This window comes from Nyctereutes procyonoides, unplaced genomic scaffold (genome assembly GCF_905146905.1).
Source record: "Nyctereutes procyonoides isolate TBG_1078 unplaced genomic scaffold, NYPRO_anot_genome, whole genome shotgun sequence".
Classification (NCBI taxonomy): Eukaryota; Metazoa; Chordata; class Mammalia; order Carnivora; family Canidae; genus Nyctereutes; species Nyctereutes procyonoides.
In genome coordinates, this window is record NW_026575033.1 from 1,960,822 (window position 1) to 1,977,848 (window position 17,027).

The 17,027-nt window shown below is 31.7% G+C and overlaps 1 protein-coding gene across 3 annotated transcripts in view; it reads left to right on the forward strand.

Moving 5' to 3' along the window:
• Positions 1-17,027, forward strand: part of ZMYM2 (zinc finger MYM-type containing 2) — a 107,027-nt gene that overhangs the window by 54,457 nt on the left and 35,543 nt on the right. For all 3 annotated transcript variants that reach the window (XM_055317262.1, XM_055317261.1, XM_055317263.1), the window contains 7 exons: positions 517-667; positions 1,148-1,263; positions 4,130-4,246; positions 6,400-6,550; positions 8,927-9,099; positions 16,062-16,227; positions 16,748-16,782. In XM_055317262.1, coding sequence (XP_055173237.1) covers positions 517-667; positions 1,148-1,263; positions 4,130-4,246; positions 6,400-6,550; positions 8,927-9,099; positions 16,062-16,227; positions 16,748-16,782 — 909 coding nt within the window. The remainder of the gene's footprint in view (positions 1-516; positions 668-1,147; positions 1,264-4,129; positions 4,247-6,399; positions 6,551-8,926; positions 9,100-16,061; positions 16,228-16,747; positions 16,783-17,027) is intronic.

Consider the following 17,027-nt stretch of genomic DNA (forward strand, 5'->3'; position numbering starts at 1 on the left):
TGGTTGAATGAGGTTTTAAATGTGGTATACATAGATGATTAATTGGTTTTAAGAGAAGTTCAGAAGTTCTTGAGACAATAGCACAGCTCAATGGAAAAAGTATTTAACATCAAATTATCCTTCTGAAGGACCCTAGTCCTTTGATACAAGGCTTATATGTTGTAGGTCCATTTAATTTATTCCATCAAATGACAAAGAGATGGTGTCATGATAAACAGAAGACTCTGTGCCTTTGTTTTTCAGTTTTTACTTTACCTATATGTGGGGATTCTATTTAATTATAATAGAGAAAAGCCCTATTTTTTTGAAGGAGACTTAGCTGAGATCATTACTTTTGTTTGAACCTAATTTAGTTGCATTGTAGTTAAGTTTGCATCCAGATGAAGATTTCTGACCCACCAAACCTGATTAGAGATTAACAGAATTGTTTTTCAGAGAGAAAAGGTGTACTAAAAAAATGATAATTCTAATTAAATTGTAGTTCTCTTAATTATCTTTTTATGTTTCAAATTTTAGAAATATGGAAAACTGACCACTTGTACTGGTTGCCGAACACAGTGCAGGTTTTTTGATATGACTCAATGTATAGGTCCTAATGGATATATGGAGCCATATTGTTCAACTGCTTGCATGAACAGTCACAAGACAAAATATGCAAAATCACAAAGTAAGTTTCAGATATTTGGAAAGTTAAAAAAAAACTTAATAACATGACTGATTTCTTAACTACTCTTTCCCCATAACTTTGTTTTTATACTTGTTTTTAACTCCATACACTGTGTTTTATTTTACCACATTAAACTTTATTACTGTAGACTTTTTCAATGGCTTTGACCATTCCATATTTCTTTTATTTTCTTTAATTATAAGTTATTGGGGGAGTTCTGTCCATGTCTCCAGTAGCTAAAATTGTTTTTCCTTCCAAAGATCTAAGACAGATTGTTTCATATATCCATGTATATTTTAGAGACATGATGTCAGACTCTTAATGACAGTATTTTTTAAGGTGCAGATAATCTCGAAATTAATAAAAGAGTAGTTTACAGGAGCTTCCACTAAAAAAATTACTCTCAGAGGTCAATTAAGATTTTGTTGTAGACTTTTATCACTTTATAGAGAAATCAGATATGTACCTTTTCTCTCCTAGGTTTGGGAATTATTTGCCATTTTTGTAAGCGAAACTCTTTACCTCAGTATCAAGCCACAATGCCTGATGGGAAACTGTATAACTTTTGCAATTCCAGTTGTGTTGCTAAATTTCAGGTTTGTTATTTATTTTAGATAACTCTCACTCCCAGTAAAATACACATAAAAAACAAACAGTGTACTGTGCTTTATCTTTATTTAATGTGCTAAGTTTTGTATATAGTTTGTTGAGTGTCAAACTGCAGGGTGGAAATTACAGGTAGAGTCACAGTAGCAGATATAGCTGCAGCAGCTTACCACTTAGAATGAATAATCTAATTGCCTTTTTTAATTGTTATTTATGATGGAGACTTTAAGGAAAATAAATTTTAGTATAATTGAGCTCAGTGCCTGATGTCTACTATTTTCTTAGTTGATAATTTCAATATGTAACTTTACGGGAAATTGTTTTGTGATAAATGGTGAAGGACATAGGTGTATTTAGCCTGGAAGTGAGCATAAATGTCTGCTTCATATATTAGAAATATGCCTTGTAGAAAGGGGATTGGACTTGTTATAGTGGACCTTAATTTAATTTTAGATGAGTTTAGGGAGACATTTTTCATTTTCGTAAATATAAAGAACTTTCTGACATAGTTCTTCAAAGTTGATTATGGATAATCTTAGAAGGTTACTGGAAGTAATCTCAGAAGTATTACTGGAAGTGTGAAAACTTAAACTTACTGACCACTGGGCAGGAAGAGTTGAAAAGGGGATTCAGCATTAGTTAAGTAGAATGAGTAGGTAAGTTTACCTTGCTGTAGATAAAAATTTCAAAGTATTTATTCAAAGGTTCAAATCAGTATATAAAGTGATTCCAATTAATCTTCCAGCAGTTCTACAGTGTTGCAGACACTGTGTTCTGTGTAAGTTAAACTGAAAATGCAGTCTCTTAAGTATGTTATAGTATTTATAACCATTATTAGCATTTAAATTCAGGTGGTTATTAATTCAGCCAGGTGAATGTTGTTTTTATTAATAGTTCTAACCTTGATTGAGTTTAGGTAATAAACCATTCTCAAGACTAAACTTTTATTTTGGAAGTTGGGATCATGGCCATTGATACATACTTAGAGTGGTAAACGTTGCTTCTGACTTGTTGGCTTTTCTTTTTTTTTTTTTTAATTTTTTTTTAAATTTTTATTTATTTATGATAGTCACAGAGAGAGAAAGAGAGAGAGGCAGAGACACAGGCAGAGGGAGAAGCAGGCTCCATGCACCGGGAGCCCGACGGTGGGATTCGATCCCGGGTCTCCAGGATTGCGCCCTGGGCCAAAGGCAGGCACCAAACTGCTGCGCCACCCAGGGATCCCTTGTTGGCTTTTCTTAAACCAGAAATTAAGGAGTGAGGATTAATTAGATGAGAGAACAACAGTATCTTTGGCATGCTGTTTCTCAGATTTTAATTTTCTTTATTACTTTTTGGTGTTGGTAAGATGAAACGTTAATAGAAAATGTTTTAGCTACTTTTTTCATTTAAGTAAAACTTATATTGCCCATGATTTGATGAGACCATTGGTATATGCACATTGTATATTTTAAGGAAAACACTTAATGTAGACTCTTATTTCTGGGGAGTGCATCCTGATAAGTCTGTAGGCAGCCTCATTGCTGTAACTCTGCATAAAAGTGATATAAAGAATAGAAAACAACATTTTTTTCCTTTATCTTAAAGCAAACCATAGATTTTGAACTTTTGTTTTCATTAGATGTTTTTCCATTTCAGAATAAGGTATATAGGTAACAGGATAGTATTCATTTATTTTGAAAGTATAGTTGACTTTAATGGACAATTTTTTTTTGAAACATTAAGGGCCCTGTTGCTGGTTTTTATTTAAAAAACTTATTCACCTGCTATCTTAAAATCTGCATGTTTTAATTTTTAACGGATTTTAATTGTGTTGTATGATGCATGGAGAAGTTTTAAAAAATGATAAGGTTTTCTTTTTTTATAAAGATGTTTTTTCCTCTCTTCACTGTCACCCTGAAAAAATTTTTAATTTTAATATATTCAGAATATTATATGTAATATGTGATATATATTAGAGAATGATAATTAAATATCAGTGTACTCACCACTCAGGTTACAAATTAGAACAAAACTTAATAGAATTATTTATTAGGGAGCATGGGAGAGTGGATGTGTGTGTGTGCATTCACCAGCGGTGGAGGTGGAGGGCAGAGGGAGATGGAAAGAGAATCTCAAGCAGACTCTCTGCTGAGTGGGGAGCCTTGTGCAGGACTCTATCTCACAACCCTGAGATCATGACCTGAGCTGAAACCAAGAGTCATTTGTTCAACTGACTGAGTCACCCAGGTGCGCCTGGCACAAAACTTTTTAACCCATGTATGCTTATATCTTTTCCTATTCTATAAATTGTTTTAGCTTCTTAAGATGTAATAAAACTAAAATTATTGGTATCAATTCCAGTCTAAATCTTTTTGCCCCTAACTTTATAAAAGAAATGATCAGTTTAAAAAAAGTATTATAGGCTGTTTTCACTGATAGACTTGGAATTAAAATGATAGCAACATTGCATGTGAGACAAATTATTACTTAAGATAGCTATTAGAAAGAACTAGGAGCCAGGCTTTTTAAAATGTTTAAATACTAGTTCAGAACTTGTTCACCTTTAACTATTACTTGCTTAAATTTTCTTACAGTTAAAAAATCATACCTGAGCTGTATGATTTTTTTCCTTTTTCATGTTATTTTAAAATTAGTAGTAGTAATCCTATAGTAAAAAATGAATCTCAATTTCATAAAATTTAGTGTACTAATATAATTTTTAAAGACAAAGTTCAGAAATGTAATTTTATGTGTTGAGGAAATATTTAAGGAAGATACATACTATTTTTTGGACATAGTCAATATATAATAGTAGTGGCAAATAAAAATTCTAAAATCTGTATCAGACTCAGTATCTTTTGTTCTTTGTTTTAGGCTCTAAGTATGCAGTCATCTTCAAATGGCCAGTTTGTAGCTCCAAGTGATATTCAGTTGAAATGCAACTATTGTAAAAATTCCTTTTGTTCAAAGCCAGAAATCCTGGAATGGGAGGCAAGTCCTATTTTGTTATGAATATTGTCTTGCTTAAATGAGAGTCTAGTAAAATAATAATGGTGTTTCCATTTGATGACCTATTTCTTAATGGATAAGGATTAGTTCTTCAGATATTGTGATGATTGAATTATTTACTTTTTTTGTGGGAATAAAATCAACAAAGGATTTGATTATTTGGTCAAACAAAAATTATTGAAGTCCTATTCACTATACATTATATTTGTAGTAGTGTATAGAAAGTTATTTTGTTTAGCTGCATACTTGGAGCATCTGTTTATACTGTATTTTTCCATTTCCCCCCATCCTTATAAATATTGTCTGTGAACTATAATATTTTATATTGCCTGCTACCTGTACAAATTAGAATTTGTCACCATGTTTTCATTTAACATTTTTAAAATTTATAATTTTATAAAAGAATCCTAATAGAAAGTTATTTAACCTTTCTCATCACTCTTGCCTTCACCAGTTTATTAATTTCCTTTGCCATATATTTTGCCATTAGCAAAACCTGATAATTATTTTTGTTTAAATAAGGGAACAGTAATGGATGGATGTGTGGATGGATGGGCAGTGGACATTGCTGAACATTGCTTTCTTGATCAGTTTTCATCTTTGGCCATTCTTTTTTTTTCACCTTTCTCGAGGGCATGGAATATGTAATAAAATAGTGTACAAGATATAAGTACCAATAATAGATTGATTTTTGAGCTGCAACTTGCTAGTAGTTATTGGCAAGTCACTCAGTAGCTGAGTCTTAGGAGAAAGATTACCAGAACCTGACTACATGATTAGTAAAGTACTTTGGAAGTCTGAAATTTCATTATTTTAATACTTTAGTCTCTAGAAAATTGTTTAGCTTGCTATTTTGTTTGGTGCTTTCTCAAGAGCATTTAAACCAGTTATTTTTGGAGACTGTTGTTGGCACCCAGAGATGGTTTTTAGTGAGTAACACCCTCTTTAAATCATATGGCAGGAAAAATGCTGAAGGCCTAGTAAGAATAAAGGAAATGATAGGGAATGAGGATAAAAATCCATAAACAAGCACAATGAATAATGTTACATAGGGAATAAAGACCCTGCCTAAATTGAATTTTGATAATACTAGATGAAATTGAGGTCCTTTCTACCATCTCCATGTTAGTGCTACCTGGCTTTTGTAGTCTTGGTGTTGCTTTTATGAACATGGAGGTTAAGTGTTGGAAGGAATTAAGAAACACATTCAAACTGAATGAGAGTTGAGCCTGTCACTCAGGCGATTGAGAATTCAGGGGACTCTTCTTCTCATTCCATGGTTGGCATTTGCAGGTTCCTTGTTGCTGTTTTTCCTCTTATAAGTTGTATGTCCATGATGGGGCAACTTTCCACTGATGATTGCCTTACTATTTGAGTTGCTTCCTAGACTCTTGCATCTTCCTTGTCTTGGTCTTCAGCTATCTTTGCCAACTGTTAGGTAGATGGATTAGACCTAGTCTGTATCCTCCATAATAACAGAGGGGAAAAATTGCTGCCCTGGGAATTGTAACTTGTTTATGTTTGGCTGGTTTTTGAAAAGTACCTTTGGCTATTGTAGTTTTGGGGCCAGGAGAAATAACTAGGTAATACTATCCTTACTCCATTCAGGGGAACCAACTCAGGCTAAAGTTTAGCAGTACACTGTGTGATGGCCCCAAATTGAATATTTTATCCATGATAGGTCTGTTACTATTAAGCTGCGATAGGAATGTGATTGAGTCTACTTGACTATACTCAACAAAGAATATTTCTTTTTGAGTGAAACTGGTGTTAATGTCATATTTCTCATCTTTTTGTAGTTTACCCATGTTGTATCTTCTATTGTTTTTCCCCCATTTCTCCAGTTCCCTTAGCAACACCAGACTGCCGTCTTGTTCTAGTGATACTTTTACTATTTCACTGAGTAATTTTTGGATAGTTAATGGTATTGAATTTTGTGGAGTTCTTTTTAAATAAAGCAGTGAATTAGTTAAATAGTTGTCTGTGGCCTATAGGAAATGTATCCCAAGGATTATCAATCACGTTAACTAGGTAAATGATTTAACTTTGTTTCTGTAAAAGTGGCTTGTTTATTTCTTAAACTTGTTCTTGAGGTGGTTGTCAAATACTTACCAAGGTTCCCATTGTGCATTTAGAACAAAGTGCATCAATTCTGCAGCAAAACTTGTTCAGATGACTATAAGAAGTTGCATTGCATAGTTACATATTGCGAATACTGTCAAGAGGAGAAGACTCTTCATGAAACAGTAAATTTCTCTGGCGTTAAGAGACCTTTCTGTAGTGAAGGCAAGTGTATATACAGTGTTGTTCATAACTTTTATTGATATTTAATGTTAATTTTTGCCAAAATATTTTCAAAATATATAACTACATATGTCCAGAGTAGCTGTACAATTTTAGTGTAGCTGAACCAAAAAAAAAAAAATTGAATTTGATTTTCTACTGACTTGTTTTGTTATTTTAATTTGTAGATTCTAGGCCTCAAGGTATTTTATCTCTAAAAAGTTGATAACCGTTTTTCCCATTAAAAGGAAGTTTTAAAAATAAAAATATTATATGTCATTTCTCAACATAGAAATTGTGATCTGAAAATTGATTTTCCAAGTGGATTAGAATTACTTTCCATTGGGTTCATTTCCCTGCCCAGCTTCCTGCCTAGACTACAAAGGTTTTCAGTATATCAGAAAAAAAATCATACGTGGCATTACTACAATGGGAAAATACTTTTAGGTTTTTAATTTGGAATATGAGGCAACACTGCCTCTTGTTATTGTATACTCAAGAATTCCTTTTCTCTCTCATTTATACTTTGCTGCTCTGGTACCAGGCAGCTGATTATAGAAATGAACTGTTCTCATTCTAATTCTCCAGAGATAGGAACCAGGATTGTAACTGGGTTTTGGGCTCTTGTTATTACCTTTCCCTAAATGTCACATTCTCTCTAAGCTGGCTTTCGGTTTCTATTCTTTCTTTGGCCCCAGGCACTAAACTTTCCCAGCTTTTCTATCAGCTATCCTCATCTGTTGTTTTCCAGTTGTTGTTTTTTTTTTTTTTTTTCTCCACTGGATCCACCTTTTATATGAATTTCAACTGCTAGTTAGGGACAAGAAAAAGGTTGGAAAATCCTAAATGCCAGCAATATTGAATGACCAAAAATTCAAAAGATCTATTGGTCCCTTCAGTTAGTGCCTTTGTCTAATACATTATACATTTCACATATAAGGTTATATATGTAAGAGGGTACTGCTTATAAAACAAGGCATTCCTGTTTTTATAGGTTTGAGTACATTTCATCTGGAATGAGAAAGGTAACCATGTTTACTGTTAAGATCATAGCTGTGATGAAAAGTGACAGTGTTTCATTGTAAAGATTGATGCTGAATTAATTTAATTCTGCACCTGAATTTTTCTGCAGTGAGAGTATTAGTGATTCTTAAGTCTGAATATATTGGTGTTGATGGCTAACATACCTATCCACGATCTTGTACCATTTAGATAACATGGATTTTATTACTAAAATGAATAGACAAGTAGTAGCAAATAAAGAATTGGCATATAAAAAAAAAGAATTGGCATATAAGAGTCTAATATGCAATTGGAGGGACTTAATATCTCTGGGCAATACAAGGTAAAAAAGGACGTATGTCTTCTTCCTGTTTAGTAATGTATTTTGTGCTTTTTCTAACTGCACCTAGTTCTCTCCTGGAACTTGGCAGAAATAAAAAAACATGTGTAATACCTGGTACTACCATCAAAATCTAATTAGAAACTAGACAAAGCTTTAATAAAGGTATAATATTAAGACTTTTAAATATGGTTCATATTAACAGAAATCATAGGATAGTACATAATTGCCAAATAAAATGATAGAAAACAATTGCAGTTTGAGTTCACAGATAAGAAAGAGTATTTAAAACTAGGTTTAGTAAAGATTTTGCAGAGGAGGTGTAATTTGAAGTCCTTAGTAATGGGTGAGGAGGATTTCAGTAGATAGCAATGCAAGGTCATTTTTATGTGGCACAGTATTAGTAAAAAGTATGGAAATTATTTACTTTTTATAGAGATATTGTAGAGATTAAGGTTGATATGTAAAAAGACTTTAATGCATTCATATAGCAGATAAAATAAATACTTTATTAAAAGAATACGAAACATTTTCCCTGGACAAGTCAATAAACCAGTTTTACTTTCCTTAAGGTCCATGTAGGGTGACAGAAAGGTAAGGCTAGAAAATTTGGCTTTAAATGTCTACCTAGCTGAGTATATCTTTAAGTTTACTCAGTGCTTCTCAACAATCTACATTGTTTCTCTAATGCCTATTTGTGATGTTTACTATATAAACATATGATAGCTTAGCAGGAATGTATTTAAATAGAGCAAACAAAATAGTTAACCAGATGTTACTAGATTTGAAAATCTTAGAACATTAATTATTTGAATACACATGAGATCTAATATAATATTCCATGTTCTGTTCCAGTATTTACAGGTTGTTGTTGATCATAATAGATTTCGGTTTTGCTCAGAATAAAAGGACTTTATATGTGAACTTATAGACCCTTCGTAAAGCCAATGATCTATTTGATTTATAAGCTTTTTCTCACCTCAAAGAATAGTTTTTGATTTTTTTTTGTTTTAATATTAAAACCTTGTATTTTTCAGGCTGCAAACTATTGTATAAACAGGATTTTGCACGACGTTTAGGATTGAGATGTGTTACTTGCAACTATTGCTCTCAACTGTGTAAGAAGGGAGCAACTAAAGAACTTGATGGTGTCGTGAGAGATTTCTGTAGTGAAGACTGCTGTAAGAAATTTCAGGATTGGTACTACAAGGCAAGTAACTAAAATTTTTTATTATAGCAGCTGCTTTATCCAATCTTTAATAAAATATTACAGTTACCATTACAAATATGGTAGCTTATTTACTTAAAAAACGTACACATACTAAGCCCAGCCCAGATAATAGAATTCATTAAAATTTTTGTCATTTCAGAAAGTTTTTCTGTGTAACTTTAGGTAGCATTTTTACTTGTCTTATAACTTACCTATTCCCAAAACTAGGATGTATCTTTATTTTCAGTAATACAGTTTAACCAAATGGATTATTTCTCTAAAATTTATTGTCTTTATTTCACCAAATATAAACAGACTACTTTATCAGTGTTGAACATTGTTTTAGATACTTAGGATGTATTTTAAAACACTTTGTTCCTTTTTACGTTTTTAGTTGTGGATCTTTGGAGAGTTTCAAAGTGAAAAGACACTATATGGATAGAGACCAAAAATATTTAATTTGAAACTATAAATGTGTGTGTGTGTGTGTGTGTGTGTGTGTGTGTGTATGTGTAGTATTATAATCTACTTCTAGAAAAGATAATGGACTTTTTGTCCATTACATTGTTTTTTTTTTGTTTCTAGGTGAGAAAAATTAGTGTAAATTTGGGCTTTGTTTGGTCAGATACTACCCAAGAAAAAGTAATTAGTTCATATGTCCATAACATGGAAAACCATCTCAGTATTAAAACTTCATTATGGTGGCACTTCTAAAGCATGTGGAGACAGACATCATAACTTTAAACCTGTGAAATACTGCTAAAAGAAACAAAGGGTTAAAATGGTTGAAATATATAGAATATTATTTAGTTTATTTAATGAACGTGATTAGTGTTAATACTATATAGTAGAATTACAAACAGTCTTGGTGTAGTTCTTGACTGTCTACAGCTCAACATATCAAGTAACATTTTTTAAATAGGATGCTTTCCAAGTTGAAAGAGGTTGTGGAGGCTAAGAGTTTTGGTGTAGTTTTAAAATTACTTCATAATTTTACTGTTGCTTCTAATTTTCTTACCACTAGGGGCACCTGGGTGGCTTAGTAGATTAAGTGTCCAAGTCTTGATTTCAGCTTGAGTCAAGATCTCAGGGTCATGAGATGGAGCCCCATGTCTGGCTCTATGCTCAACATGGTGTTTGAGATTCCCTCTTTCCTCTTCTTGTGTCCCTTCCCTGCTCAAGTTCTGTCTCTAAAATAAATTTAAAAAAAATAAAAAAATAATAAAAAAATAATAATCTTTCAATTAAGGTTCAAATTTTAGAAACACAGAATAAACGTACTGACACTCTCTAACATTCATTTCTTTTAGTCTAAACCAACCTTTTGCTTTATTATAGACACTAGCAATTTTGAGAAATGATTCAAAATGTTACTTTAGTAGCTTTAAAAGCTCAATTTGGTATAATATCTACAAATACTGTCCACTGTTCAGGAGGTTTTATTAATGAAAATTTGTTTTGTACTCAAAATAGTAAAGTTATTTAGTGGCTACAGATGGGAAAATTCCATTTTATTCTTATTTCTTGTCATCCTTTGTTTATTTTATAATTTTAGAGACAAAAATTGTTACCATGTGATAATGATGATTTCTCTGTTGCTTTACAAATTTCTGCCTAATTGTGTAATTGTAAATCCAAACCTTTAATATTTTAAAATTCTTTTTGGAGGATTTTGTTTTTTGATCACACAACACTGAATGTATGTCTCTGTCTTCTTTCTTTGAATAAATTCTTCTTGCCTTCTTTTATATTATTTAAAATAGAGAAGTCTTGGTTATTTTGTTTTTCTTTTTTGGGGAAGCAAAGAAATGTTCTTTGGCAAAAGACCACATTATTCTAGATGTTGCCATTTTTCCATTTTTCTGTTTAAAGGATAATTGTGTCTAATGTTTTTATTTACATAATGTTTAGTGATGAAATTTTGGCGAGGCAGTGTATTCCAGAATATATAATAACATGTTAGTTAAATAACCAGTTGTAATTGTCTGTTGGCATAAAGTCAATATTCTGTACATTAAACACATTTTTATTATTATTCCTTATTTTAAACTTAACAAATGTATAATATGCACAGTGGCATTATTACATACTATACTAATCTGAGGAATTAAGGTTTTTGTGATATGGTAGGGATTTGTAAAGCAAGTAATGATTTTTCTGTATAATCAATAGGAATACCAGCTTTCAGATGAAGAAGAGTTAACCCTCCTTATTCATCATTGGCTTCTTTGTGGCAGCAGCCAACACTATAATCAAGCAATAACTTTGTTCTGTATGCTTTCTACTTGAGTCAAAATGTATTTTCTTAGACCTTTCATGAGTCTCTTCTATTTACTGCTACATCCTGTCATCAACTTGAAAACGTAGTAAGTTGAGTCTCAAACCGAATTATGATTTCTTTGACCTTTCCTCTTCCACTTTTTAAATTTAAAACTCAAGTTTTAGGTTTTAGTTCATTAAAAAAAAATGTGACCCTTAACTGTCCAACTTTGATTAGAAAAATAATTTATTAAAAAAATGCCTCATCAAGGAAACTTTAAAACCAGAAGCTAGCCAGTCCAGTTGTTAACTTCACCTTTAGTCATGAGCATTTGCTTCCTCACCAGAGGAGTGCATAAATTGTATTTTCCACTTTCTTATCTTTGTGCCTCAATTTCAGAGACTATCTAGAGTATAAATAACTTTACATTTTTTATTTATTTAAATTTAAATATTTATAATTATACTTTAAATTTTTGGCTTTTGTTTCTTGACAAGATGTTTTGAATGGTCTGTTTTTTGGTTTATGTAATGGTTTGCATTTGGAATTTAAATAGAGGTTTATTAAATACTGTCTTCTAAATTGGAATACAAAATCTGTTGAAATCATGCAAGCAAAAAATGTTGAGAATAAGGTTAATGTTTTTTTCTTCTCCCAGATTGTTTTTTAGAAGGAGGTAGATTTTACTATTCCTCAAAATAAATGTTTCCAGGCATAATGTGAAACCAGGTGGGATAATAGTTCTTTTGATCTCTGTAAGTTTGAAATTTTAGGAGAAAAAGGGCTTATTATTGTAATGGAATAGTGAGGTGTTTGATAATGTGAAGTTAATTCAGAAGACCTAATGTTTTTCCAGACTCCTTCACTGTACTTAGTAGAACTAATAATCTTTTAAGTGTTATGTGTTATTACTTCAAATTACAGTTCTTTAACGAGGATTTTGATTTGTACAAACCAATAGTGAATGGCAGCCTTCTTTAATATGAGTGCCCTGCAATACTATGAAAGTATTATGTTTTATGGGCTTTAATCAAATTAATACTTATGTTTTAGTAAACATGTTACATGTTTAGTAAATCTTAGTTATAAAAGTATATCTGGGTAAACAATATTGGGGGTTTTAAATTCTGCCTTTTTTGATAAATTGCTGGAAATACTGATTTAAAAAAATACTTTGTTTTTGAAATAATTTTAGAAAGGAAATATCTAATATTCTTGCTTTAAATGTGCTTTTTGGGTAAGTGGAGAATTCCTATCACTGGACTGCTTTGCCAACAATCACCTGTTTTATCACTGCATTTTTTTCTTTAAAGTATATAACTGTGGTGTACTTAGATATTAGGAAGTCATAAGTAATGATTTTTTTAAATGGCTGTAAAATCCCCTATTTCATTCATATTCATGGATTCCTCCCCCTCAAAATTAGGTCTGATTCGTGAAATGAGAAACAAGTAGATGAGCAAGTTAAACATAGTGTATATATACATCAACCAAAAATGAGTATTTGAAACTGCCAAATAATAAGGGACTGCATCAGTATAGCTCAGTGACCTATTGTTGATTATTGAAGGAGAGATTCAGGTGTTAGCTGAGATGTTAGATTAAGATTTTTGAATTAAGAATTTATTTTATTTAGGTTTTTGAACTGGTTACTGTTACCCACTCCTCCCTACCCCCAATAACAGACATTCCCCTGATCTACCACTAGTAGATGATGAAGTGATAATTTTTAAGCTAGCAATTTAAGTCATACTCCAGTTCTTTTGTTTTGTTTTATAAAGATTTATTTATTTATGAGAGTATGCACATGCTCAGGGGGAGGGGCCAGAGGGATAGAATCTCCAGCTCGACTCCACCCCAACTGCAGAGTCCATCAGGAGATACCACAACTCATGAGATCACCCTGAGACAAGATCACCACCTGAGTTAAAACCAAAAGACACTCAACTGACTGAGGCACCCAGGTGCCCCATTCTTCGGTTGTTACGCTGTAGAAATATTAAGGTTTTCTAAGAGTTCTCTCCTGTGGTTGAGGGGGGAAGTGGTTTTGGTAAGGAATCTTGGTCATTTTTAATACAATTAGCTATTTAATTTCATTTCATTTCATCTTATTTTATTATTTATTTTAAAGATTTTATTTATTCATGAGACACACACACACACACACACACACACACACACACACAGAGGCAGAGACACACGCAGAGGGAGAAGCAGACTCCATGCAGAGAGCCTGATGTGGAACTCAATCCTGGGTCTCAAGGATCACGCCCTGGGCTGAAGGCAGCGCTAAACTGCTGAGCCACCTGGGCTGCTCTAGCCATTGTATTTTAAACTCAACTCTGAACACTTTACCCAGAATTTGAATGAGTGTCTTATAAAAGAAAAAACAAAATGAAAATGAAGTTCACACTTCTAAAATTTGATTGAACTTGGAATTAGTATTGAGTATTGTTGTTATCCTTCCATTCTGAAAAAACATACATATTTTATTTCCATTTGTGAATTGGCATTAATTTTGCTCCTCGGATATAGAGAAGTCTTCTAAATTTGAATTGGCATTAATTTTGCTCCTCGGATATAGAGAAGTCATCTAAATTTGTTTTGAACCCTTTGGAAGAAAGGAGCTTCGAGTCTTGTTACTATAAAATCCAAATGTCTATAATTATAAAATAATGAAGTGATTTCATTGTTCAGATTCTTTGAGTCGAATGTACTTGGCTTTATGTCCTTGACCTTCTAAATTAATGTGTAAATGGAAATATTTTAATCAGCATAGTACATATAGTAACTTGAGTTTTATACAAATTGTTTTAGGTTTTAGATGTTACATTGAGAACCTTCTTGCAGCATTTTACTTCTCTTAAGATTTTTATTCTCTATTCATATTAACTCATTTTGTCTTTCCATTGTCTTTATAACTTGATTTACTAAATAAAGCCCAGTTTTTGATTTGGATTGTCTGCTTGGAATCCTGTCTCTGCATTTTTAATGTTTGGCCTTAAACAAGTCACCTCATTTCCAGTACTGTGATGAGGACTATAGACAGTAGAAATAACAACATACGGGGCTTTTATTTTTCAGGTTCTCAATGAATGAGAGGTAGTTGGGCTACAACTTCACTTTTGCTATGTCCTTGTATTGTTTAGATTCAATAATTAGAATGTTAAATTTTATTTTTAAATTTTCTTTAGAATGTTAAACTTTAAATTTCTTCCTTTGTGCTTTGTCTTTGAGTGTAAAGTATAAAAAGGGAGCCAAACCTTGAATACTTAAAGGTTATTTTAAAGAACAGTTTTTCAGTGGTGACCAGGGACCTTTTCCATTATTGAGTAAAATATGATCTGGTTGATAGTAAGTGCTAATGTTACTGAAGTTACCACATGATATTACCAGCAATATAAAATTTGAGCTCACAGTTTTTGGACAAGAGATGTGATATTGGCATCACTTAATAGTCATAATTTATACTACAAATCTGCATTCATTTAATATTTATTCAGCAGGAGAAATACCTGACCTGGAGAAAAAAAAGAGCCTGTGTTCTAACCTTGGGGTATGTTTGTTATATAAGACCTGTTTATCAACACAATCATTTATTAATATTCCTGACTAGGAATTTTGACATAGTATTTATTAATAGAACTCCTATTGAGAAATAAAGTGAGAGATTTCAGAACCCACAGTATAGAACTATAGATTATTTAGGTAGTAAGGAAAAGATACATGATTATAATGAACTTAATATGCATTGTTTTATCAAAACTTCTAAAGTTGGTAGTTACACCAAAGGGTAATTAAAATATGGTAATTTATTTCTACTCTTAACTGGATCAAACAATTATGAAAAGAACTGTATTTGGAATTATTCATATCTTTTGGTCCATGCATTGATGAAGTTGTTAAAAAATAGTGAAAATGGCAAAATCTAGGGGAAAATGGGTTCACTAAAAAATGAAAATCTGTTCCTGGATTATGGATTCACCATCATAAAGTTTAATTTTTTTATATATGAATTTTACTAGTTGGGGCTGATTGTCTTAAAATAGGATTCTTTTTTAATTAAGTATTTGAGTGTTTTAAAATATGAACTTAAAGTTTTTGTTAATAGTTAAATCAATATATTTAATAAAGCTCTTTTATTAAACTGTTGAAAATACTTCAAATTAACATCCATGATTTTCTCATAATAGCTTGCTTAAAATTTTTTCTGGTCTTAAACATCTTCTTTAAATTGATTTCTCTTGAGCTGTCAAGAACACAGGAAATCTGTTTATTAATCAGAGATTTTCACTGTAATCTGATTGTAGGAAACTTCTACCAGTATATCATTAAAGTCCTCAAAATTATTTTAAAATATTAAAATACATTGTATCAATTTGGTCTACCGCTGTTCACTTTTTTTGGTTATCCTATCTTTTTTTCTTTTTTCTTTTTTGGTTATCCTATCTTTTAATGCTGGTCTTTAACTACTGGTAAGTATAGAAAGGAATTTTGACACTAGGTAAATGGCTACATTTTTTTTCCACTTTTATTGTGGATTTTTCCTGTATGTTAATGATTCATATTTTTTATTTATCAAATTGTTTTATCACATTTGGCAAAAATCACTGATCAACTTTTAGAAATCTTTTAAAATGCACGTCTGAGTTTTTAAATTTTCTAATTTGAAATGTCTGATACCTTCCTTTTTTTTATTAAGGCTGCAAGGTGTGACTGCTGTAAATCTCAAGGAACGCTTAAAGAGAGAGTGCAGTGGCGTGGAGAAATGAAACATTTCTGTGATCAACACTGCTTACTACGTTTCTACTGTCAGCAAAACGAGCCCAACATGACGACTCAGAAAGGACCTGAAAACTTACATTATGGTATGTAATAATTTACATAGTAACTGAAAAATCTGTATAGTAGTTTTTAGTTTCTTAACTCCCAGTTCAAACTAATGATAATGAATAGTTGATTTTGGACATAGTTTAAGGCCAACTTCCATCGTTTGTCTGGATAGAGGTGCTCGTATGAAATTTCTGTAGATACATTGTTTTTTTATTTTATTTTATTTTGAAAACTTAGTGCGAGTTAAAAAAATGGCAATATTAAGTGAAAACCAATTTTAGCAAATTGTATGTGCTGGGAGTTAGGTTGGGAGGAACAATGAAGACCCCTTAGAAGTTGTGACTTATTTACAAGTTAAGCATAAGAATGGTATTGATGCCAAAGTAATGAATACTTTCTAAGAGGACAAAATTCCACTTATTTAGCTTTGTATTTCAGCTCTCAAATTTGTTCTCTACTTAAAATATTTTCTTAACAATTTAAAAAAATCAGTAACATTTAATGAGAAATAGAGATTTGTGATATTTGTCTTATTTTAAATTTGTTTGTTTTTAGATCAGGGTTGTCAGACGTCCCGAACCAAAATGACAGTAAGTATTGCTTAAGTAAAGTGCTAAATATTGAATTTTATAATGTGGGAATAAATAAATAGTCCAATTTAATTTGATCATCATAATAAAAGGTCTTTACTTTCCTCTGTTGGGTCAGTTGAAGTATTCAGCTGAATTATTACCTAATATTAAGAAACAGATACTTTCATACATGCTTAGGAATATAAAGGTAAATTAATTATGGCCTCTATCCACATTGAGGGAGTAGACATATAAATGGTATT